Genomic DNA, 9,483 nt, shown 5'->3' on the forward strand with positions numbered 1-9,483 from the left:
ATGACAAACAGTATGAAGTGACACAAAAGAGTTTTCTGTGAGTGAAAAGCAGCAAGCTGAAACCGAGAGTGCAGATGGATTCTAGCAGCACCAAGACCGAACAAAGGTTCACACTATTAAACACAGCCAGCAGTGTCTGCTGTGTGACTTACCGCTGCCTTCAAAGGGGTTTTTCAAACAAAAAGCAGAGAAGCAGAGTGATTAAATAGGATCTGCTGTCATGATCAAAGTTTTAATTTATGACTTTATTCTGAAAACGTCATTTGAAATTATAATTGCTCATTTTAAATCATGTTTATATCAAATTTCTCTAGATATTGCTATTGAAAACATTAAAATAGAGAGCAGCCTTAATTTTTAAAAAAAGAAAAAGTTGAAATGATAGAAGTTATAGGACTGGCCAATGATGCTTTATTTACAAAAAAACGTAACCAAAGACTAAAACTTTGTCTTGTATTTAGAACGGGAAAAGGAACCTTAATAAATATTTTTTAAAATAGTATAAGAATCTTTAATAATACGTTTCCAATAAAAGTATCATGAATATAAAACTTAGCTTCAAGTGTAAAAAAAAAAGTCTTAAACCACTATGTAAGTATGTTTTTTAAAGTAAAGCTAAGATGGTTATTTTGGGGAACTGTGCCTGGCCCCAATTACTTTTCAAACAGGCTTCAATCTGGAAGTCAAATCTTTAATTTAATTTAAATGACTACAGTGTTTCTCAGAAATGACAAAAATTAATTATTTGTAACCAGTCAGAAGTAATCACAAATTTGTAGTTAAAAAAGTAAATCTGTGGCTTTCAGGCAGAGATAACACATATAAAAAATGTATTGAAAATATAATTTTTTTATTATGTAGAGTGAAAAGGTAACTGAATGTGAACAGCAGAAAAATACATAAATCAAACTAAACTAACAAACATTAATTTACTCCAATAAAAAAAATTTGATTTTAAGGACAAAACATGTTACTGCAGTTCGGGAGATGGACTCACCTGGCCAAAAAATGCCACCCTGAAGTATGTGCCCAGCAATCGTTTTCCTGTGTGCATGACCTCTGTCACCTTGCTGTACGCACGATGCAGTGTGTCATAGAGACGAGCCAGTTTCTGTGAAAATGACAACATTTAGAATTTAAAATCAAATCAAAAAGCGGAAGTGTAGCCCTTAAAGACACACTCGGATTAAAATAATGTTTTTAACATGCTTTGTAGCAAGTTTTTCATGATGGAGGACATATATATAAGGATTTAAGTTTTTTTTTTTGTTCAAATTGTCTTTTTTTAATCTCGTCTGAGCATGGATAGCTCCAATATTGCTCACTATTTTTGTTGTACTAGTAATGTTACGTTGAGGGTGTGACAGGTTAGACGGAGAGCAAATAATATCCATCTCAGAGGTGAATTTTTAACGAACTACTGCCGATCTGCATAAACTACGTTCTGGAAAATGACACCGATTTTTTTATTTTGGCTAAAAACAGTACCATCGTATTAAAAGACCACCAGGGACACTTTGACAATAGATCAAAAGATGATCGGAGTGGGACTCCAAGTAATTGTGCAATTATGTACCTCAAAGTCTCTGCGCTTCTCATAAATGGGTATAATGAGCTTGTAGATGTCAGAGATGAGCTCGTAGCGCTCTGCTTTCCACAGTCCATCTGCACACTCCTCCAGAAGCTCCATGAGGACATCCTGACGGGGAACCAACACAACAGATGTGATAACAAATACTACAGCAGAAACACACCGTGTTGAAGAAACTCTTATTTCAAGGCACAAAATGAAATGTTTAAAAAATGATTTCTTATGGTTTTATATAATAATAATACTCCTACTACTATGAAAAATAATAATAATAATACATATGCATTTTTTGTGCACCAGATATTTTATTCAATATCTCAGAAAATGTTTTTTTTTATGTTCACAACCAAGAAAATTGGATTCAACAGTAAAATCTGATTTTTTTTAAAGCTCAAATTTATTTTCTAAAAATAATTTCAATAATCAAAGCAAAGAAACTTTGATTAAAAAACATTTAAGATGTTTAGCCATAAAACATAAATCAGGTTTTATGTTACATTAAAGTTGTTGCTGTAACACTGATATTTTGTATTAACCAAGTTTTTTTTCCTACTGTGAAGTTTTTGAAGCTGTATTTTGATTGAGGCTTTCTTTTGGATGACAATTTTTCATTTAGACCAGCTTATTGGCCTTGTAGTGGAGTGTCCGACCAGAGAATGGAGGGTTGTGAGTTCAAATCCAGGCCGAGTCATAGCAATAAAAATGGGGCCATGTGCATCAAATGCGGAGAACACATTTTAACAGAAATTTGACTTTTAAGTCGCCCGTACCTCATTGAAATGGACGTCCTGCATTCCTACATCCTCCATCATCGCTGCTTCTTCGTCGATGTTCGGGGTCACGACTCTGAATGCAGAGCAGCCCTGCTTGAATGTTCCTGTGTATTAAAGACATGTAATACTTTAAAAAACAATTTTTGCAACAGGTTTGAATAAATGTAAGACTTATAGAAAGCAACAAAAGTATTTATTTTCAACTAAATCACCTTTTCTCCTAAGATATTCTGCCACAAGTGCTGCAACGTGCACATAGCACATGGCTGCCTGTGAAGCAATTTAAAGACAATCATCCCATATAAGTTAAATATAAATATTTCTAAATGGAAATGAAAGGTTTCTGCTCAGATGGATCAAACCCAGACCTCTGACAGATCTCCATTCTTCACGTGGATTCGGGCCATGCTGTCCAGCCACGTCTTACGCAGCTCGGGGGTGCTGGCGTAAGACTTGGCCAGACTGTACTGCAGGTCCACCAGCATCTCCGGGTCTCTTTCGTGCTCCTTCATCTGAGCCGTTGCCATCAAAACTGTTCTGATGCGCTTGGTCAGGTCTTTGACATCTGATGGGAAAGCTGTGTTCTGTTGTTGGAACATCAGGGGTGTAAAGGTTAGCTTTCATGTCACGATCACCTGAAGATCGTCTGTTTGAATAACATCGCTCACTTTTATAGTTTTGTCGCTGTTGGCACAGTTGTTGATGATTGATAAAGACTGTTGGAAGCGCGTACTTCCGATTCCGATCACATCTGCGATCAGCTGACTCACAGCGATCACCACCTGCAGAAACAAAAGAAATATGATCAAAATGTGGTGTTAACCAAATGTACACATTAAAAGACAATCCTTTGTTTCCGCTCCTCTTTCTCTCACCTGTAAGTGAGTCCTGACAAAGGATTTTCGTCCCGTGTAGTCAAAGTTACTCTTCATGAGGAAATACAGCAGATGAGCTGCATCGCTGCGAATGGAGCCGAGTTTGGAGTTGCAGCATTTCAGGATCTCGTAGCAGAATGCTGCGCACATGTCTGCACGTCCTTCAAAGAAGGTGCATGGGAACTGGAGGGAAAAGAAAAAGCCTCCGTTTCTGTCAGTTTCTGTCCCCATCGCAGGTCACGACAAAGCTTTAAAGACCCACTCTAATGAAAATCATGTTTTTGGTGATTTTAACATGTTCTTGTAACAGGTTGTCTGATAATTGAGGACATATAAAGGAAATTAAGCTTAAAACAGCATTTTTAAATGGTTGTGAACCCATAAAATTCCTGTTTTCAGCTTTCAACAACGGTGAGGGGAAGGGGGGAGGGTTTGCTCAGCACCAACAGTCCCGCCAAAGCTCAGAGGTGAAGTTCTGCTCTGTAGAAACTATGTCTTTGATTTTGGCTAAAACAGCACATTCATGAGAACTTATTTTAAGATAAATCAAAAGATGATCTGAGTAGGACTTAAAGCTAAATGAGGCACCAGAAGTTCACACCTTGTAGATGAACGTGCGCAGCGTTGTGAAGACCTGCTTCAGGGCAGTTTCAGACTGATTGATGCGCAGGAAGCAGAGGTGAACCTCAAAGACCTTCTTCATGAGAGGACTGTGGCCGTGGTCAGAGCAAAGCTGCGTCTGTGAGAAAAACAAGACGTCATCCGAAAAACTGGTAAAGGTTTGATAAACCACAATGTGAAAAACGTGACTGAGTGAGGTGTTTGTCACCTTGAAGCCCATGATGAAGATGTTGAGCGTGTCCAGGACTGTCAAACACACTTCAGTGGCAATGTTGGCCTCCAGCAATGACTGGTTTAACACATCTGCGTCTGAGTGGCTGTAGGCTAGAAGAAAAAAAAAAAAAAAAGTTGTTTTTCTCCAAATATTTGGTCTCTATTAAAGCTCTCAGTGTTAAAGCCAAAGCTGGAAAGATGGAAGTTTTTCATAATGTTGAAAAGATAAAGTTTCATTCCATACAGAAGTCAATTTGATTTTTACATCCAACTAGTCACAATATGTTCAAGAGAATGGATGATGAGGTACAACCAAGAGTGTCACTGTGCCAAAAAAACAAAGAAAATGAGGAAATAGCTGATGAGTTCAACTCTGTTAGAGCGCCGCCTCACAAGTAAGGCTGCCTAAAAGCTCTAGAGAGAAAGTAAAGCCAAACATCAAAGATGGAATAGGTTAAAGCCTTCGTTATGGGTGAATACGGGCTGTCTCTAGGCAAAAAATTGGGCAAACCATTCACAAAATATCAAGGTTTCAGACTGCTCAGTGCATATTTATCTATGGGCATGCTGCAGGCGACAGGTTGTTTATGTAAAACATAAGGGTGAAGTAGGTGAATGCAGGCGTGTCATACATATTTTCATATATCAACCCCCTCAAATCCTGCAGACTGTACAAGGAGGTCCTACGGGCTCTTGCACACCTCGTTTTTGAACTTCATCAGTAACCATTGACATGAGAGTGGCATATGCATCACCCATTCGTCATAAGTTGCATTTACCGTATGGATACACTTACCAATATGCATGACAATGGTACGTTCCATTTTCATGACATTCCTATTTACGGGAAACTCCTTTCTATGACCTTTTATGGGGTTGGAGAACCCAAAAACCTCCATGTGACTGATCAGATCATTTCTGCAAAGCCAGATTAATTTTACGTGTATTCTAAAGGCAACTGTGACAATTGAACTGGTAAAAGTTCAGTCTTCCCTGTTAATCCTGGGAAAAGCTGAAAATGATGATCAATTTAGCTCAATACAGCTTATAACATAACTTATAAAATGTGGGAATAAGCACAAAGCTGCTAAAGCAAAATGAAAATATTTTTTATATTTTCATTTAATTTTTCTTTGTGCACACACCTGAAATCTATTAAAACCCCCTTAAGAGTTAAGTAAGTTAAGGGTATTTGATTTTGGCTAAAAATGGCATAATCATGATTAAAAGACCACTGGAAACACTTTTAAAATATATTCAAAGACGATTGGAGTGGGTCTTAGTCAGAAAATCTCTGTGTACGTTTACATAATTTATCTTTATATTTCTGGAATAAAAAAAAAACATTACATTGTAATCTTATGCATATTAGTCAGAAGGAAGACATGAAAAAAATATTTTAGCTGCAACAAAAAAAACAAAACAATAACAAATCATTGGCTACAACCAGAACCTCCACGGCAGCAAGACTGGATTCAAATTGTGGAGGAGATATCAGTAGTTATGGAAAAAGAATGAAATATAATCTTCAACTAAGGGGAAATAAATAAGGTGACCAGTAGATTAAATGGAAGCAATTCCTGAATTACGCTTTTAATTTCCATAAAATTAGGTGAAACAACGTATATAATGGTAAATAAGTAAATGTTTTGAACTCCAGACTCACCATTTATATATGAATAACATGTATTCATTTATTTTTCTGTCAGTGTTTATTTCTTCAATTTTTTTAAATTTGATTTGGTTTGTGCAATTTGAAAACCAATAAAAAAGTAAATAAATAAATAAGCTATGCATGATGCTGTCTTGTATTTTTGGTGTAGTCCCCCTAACGCTATTGATTTAGGGGCAAAAGGTAGATTTGGAATTCATCCTAAGAACGCAACCAACACCAAGTTTAAAACATCCTCCCATCATGTTTATGTGGACGGATGCTGCGTCTTCCCCACTAAATCAAGCATAAATGGCACCCATGGGTACCACATCATTCAATGAGTTAGAATTTACTGGAATGAAACTCAGAACATTTTGATTGATAACAAAGCAAAAAAAATAAATAAAAAAAGAAGCTGCACAAAAGATGATTTAGAAAGCTAATGTTTGGTTAAGTTGGGCATGCTCTTCTTTCAACCAGCCAGAAAAAAACATCCTGCCAGCCTGACACGCTCTTACCATGGTCTACAGAAATTCCAAGAATACTTGAAATCTTTCTTACACTGAAAAAATAAAGAAACTGAATTAAATGATGCCACTGAACATCTGAGTTCAGAGTTTGGCCGACTTTGCTCTAAATTTCTGCTTGACGCCTGCTTGGGTGTAAATGAAAGGTGAGGAAGAAGATGATGGGGAGGATGAGGAGGTTTTATGTGTGTGGGGACACTTACTGTTGTTAAAAGTGTATGAGTTATCCAGGCTGCTGAGCTGCTGTAAGCGGGCATGCATCATTCCCGCCCTGTTACGGGACACAGGCAGAGTCTGAGACTTCCGCTCATGCGCTACCGTTCCTGCCCCATCCTGGTTCCTGACGAGGAAACAGGATAATGTTAGTCGACCAATACCAGCAGATTTAGCCAAGCGGGTTAAAGGGAACGACACACCAACAAGTCCTCAAACGTGAGGAAAAGAAGAACAAAGTTAAGTGGACGTTCAGCATGCGGCTTGAGGCGTCAGCAGCGATAAAACAAGAAGTTAAAGCTCAAGCAGTGCATGGAGAAAAAGAGGAGAAGTGAGTGTCACAGCAGTGGAATGTCTTTAAACCAGAAGATGTCATGCACTCGAATCAGAGATCGTCCCTTCCACCCTGTAGTCTTACCCAAGCAGGAGAGGGCAGGAGCCAGGTTTTATTTCAGTGTGTTAAACTTGCCAGCATTTCAGTAAATAGAGATAGAAACAGTGTTGTGAGGTTAGAAAGAAGGAACAATCAAAGCCATCCATGGGAGTTGGAAGATCCCAAATTTGTGGAAAAATTGGGAAAAAAAATTGAGATCAACATACACTCACCGGCCACTTTATTAACTCAAATTTCTAATCAGCCAATCATAACGCATTTAGACATGGTAAGCATCAGAATGGGGAAAAAAGGGGTTTTGACTGACTTTGAACGTGACATGGTTGTTGGTGCCAGACGGAGTATTTCAGAACTGCGGATCTACAGGAATTTTCACGCATAACCATCTCTTGGGTTTACAGAGAATGGTCAGAAAAAGAGAAAATACCCAGTGAGCGGCAATGATAAGAAAGGCCTTATTGATGCCAGAGATCAGAGGAGAATGGTCAGTCTGGTTCCAGCTGATAGAGAGGCAACATTAACTCAAATAACCACTTGTTCCAACCGTATGTCGAAGACCATCTCTGCAAGCACCAAAAGTGGCCAGTGAGTGTATAAAAATATTTACATTTACAATGATTTTTTTTTCAAAAATAATTTACAACCAGATGAATTATTCTGATGAATTTCATTAAAGGCAGGTGTCCAGTCACTCTTACCTTGCGATATATCTCTTCCCCATATACTTAAACTGATGGAGGCACACCCTTGAAGAGGGAGAGAAAAGTCAGCCGTCGTATATATATTTTAGCAGCACTTACAGCGCCTCTAAAAAGCCTCACTCGATTAACGTGAAGAAGTCCATCAGCTCTGCAGATGAAGCCTTGTTCCAGTATGTGAACAGAGCATCTGAAGGATAAAAACACACTGATGTTTGCAGGGCAGTAAACGTAGAACGCAGACCAAACATGAGCGGGAGAGGTGCTCCTCACCTTCAGACATGCTCTTCAGCACATGCAGGAAACACATGAGGAGACTTTTGATCTCGGTCTGCTCCAGTTTGTCACATCGAAGCAGAGTACTTGAAGCAGGCTGGCTCTGAGGGAGACAAACAGGTTGTTGAGGAACCGTTTGAGAAAAGATGATGTCGTTCAGCGTCAATACTTTTGACACAGCAATAAAAACAAGTCAAAGTAAAATTTCTTCTAGTTTATCCCACTGGTTCTCATGCAGATGTGCAGGGACCCCTGGAGAATATTGGCGGTACTGCAGGTTACACTAAAGTCAGCTCATATACATTTTATTTTCAGAAGACTTTTTTTTAAATATTTTGTTTTTTTAGATAGATCATTTTGTTTTTTTTTGTAATCTCTACAGGACAACAATACACCTCACCAGTGCTGGGCTATAAGAGGCTCCACAAAGCTAAACGTCAATAAAAAAAATTAAAAAAAGTTGGAAATTATTGATCCAGTTAAAACTTTCCTGGCTGTGCAGGTTTCTGTGCTTTTATTTTGGTAGGATTAGAGAGTTTACATCAGCAGAAACAACCAGAGGAACAACTCCTGCAGCTGTGAAAGCTCTCTTACAGAATGTTTCTCTTTTTTTCTCTTTAAATATGATTGATTTGTGTTGTCAAAAGGTTGTGATAAAGCTGCACTAATGGAGCCTCAGAAGATGCGAGGCTCTGTGGATGCTGGATAATTGAACGATGGAAAACAAACATCAAGTCTTCCTGGGGGAGGAGAAGCAGATGGATAGAAAAAAAAAAAAGAAACAGAGCCAAAGCGGTGCAGCTCAGCACATTCCTATGGCAGTACTTAGTCTGGACCTGGGCGCTTGCTGGAAATGACTTCATGGAAAACATGAGACAATTGCTGAGATTTCTCTAAAGGGTGGAGAGCTTTCATGCTCTGCAGAGTGAGAAACCTCAAGGCTAAATTTAGCTTTACTAACAAGCCAGATCAAACTTTACTTGTATGTCAACTAATAAGCTTTAAAACCCCTGAAATACATAACTGGCAGACCATTTTTAATTGATCTGCTTTTGTGAGCAGAGATAGAAGAAACAACAAAGCACACAGACTGGAGAAACATCTCCAAACATGCCAGCTTATTGAGGTTGGAAATGACTCAGAATCTGGTCAGGTTTCTGAAACACACCATCATTCCCAGACGGGACACTCCTTGCAGGTGTGAAGCACAGAAAACAGTCTGTACTTGGGGTGAAATGTTGGAGGGCGGGGCAGAGGGGACAGTGAGCAGGGAGAAATCCACGCTGACGCGCTGGGGGGTGCGTGAGGACGGCATGGACTCCTCAGAGTCCAGTCGGAGGCGCGGGACATTCTCCGAGTGTCTCCGCACAAACTTCTCAGTCTGTCGGTTCAGCAGCAGGTGGGGTGGGAAGGGCATAAGTTAACATAACCTGACTTTCTTTCAGGAGTTTGGAAGAAGTGGAGATCTCAAACAACAATACCCAACAACAGAGAGGGATAAAAGCTGAACAAAATCGATACCTTGTCCAGAGAAACCCCTTTATCGCTGCTCCTCTCCGGCAGGAAGTTCACAGAATCAGTGCTGATGAGTGAGACTCGCGAGTCAGCGCTACGCACAGAGTTAATGTTGGGCGTAGATGCTGCATGA

At 39.0% G+C, this 9,483-nt stretch overlaps 1 protein-coding gene across 1 annotated transcript in view; it reads right to left on the reverse strand.

Moving 5' to 3' along the window:
• The window catches only part of zmp:0000001200 (dedicator of cytokinesis protein 9), a 63,593-nt gene that overhangs the window by 9,069 nt on the left and 45,041 nt on the right, over window positions 1-9,483 (reverse strand). The window contains exons 35-48 of the mRNA XM_024286711.2: window positions 9,357-9,482; window positions 7,833-7,938; window positions 7,683-7,749; window positions 7,560-7,607; window positions 6,458-6,594; window positions 4,069-4,184; window positions 3,841-3,978; window positions 3,240-3,422; window positions 3,033-3,146; window positions 2,733-2,948; window positions 2,577-2,634; window positions 2,362-2,468; window positions 1,577-1,699; window positions 998-1,111 (exon numbers count right to left, since the gene is read on the reverse strand). Coding sequence (XP_024142479.1) covers window positions 998-1,111; window positions 1,577-1,699; window positions 2,362-2,468; window positions 2,577-2,634; window positions 2,733-2,948; window positions 3,033-3,146; window positions 3,240-3,422; window positions 3,841-3,978; window positions 4,069-4,184; window positions 6,458-6,594; window positions 7,560-7,607; window positions 7,683-7,749; window positions 7,833-7,938; window positions 9,357-9,482 — 1,653 coding nt within the window. The remainder of the gene's footprint in view (window positions 1-997; window positions 1,112-1,576; window positions 1,700-2,361; window positions 2,469-2,576; window positions 2,635-2,732; window positions 2,949-3,032; window positions 3,147-3,239; window positions 3,423-3,840; window positions 3,979-4,068; window positions 4,185-6,457; window positions 6,595-7,559; window positions 7,608-7,682; window positions 7,750-7,832; window positions 7,939-9,356; window position 9,483) is intronic.

The sequence above is a fragment of the Oryzias melastigma genome, linkage group LG21, assembly GCF_002922805.2.
Source record: "Oryzias melastigma strain HK-1 linkage group LG21, ASM292280v2, whole genome shotgun sequence".
NCBI lineage: Eukaryota > Metazoa > Chordata > Actinopteri > Beloniformes > Adrianichthyidae > Oryzias > Oryzias melastigma.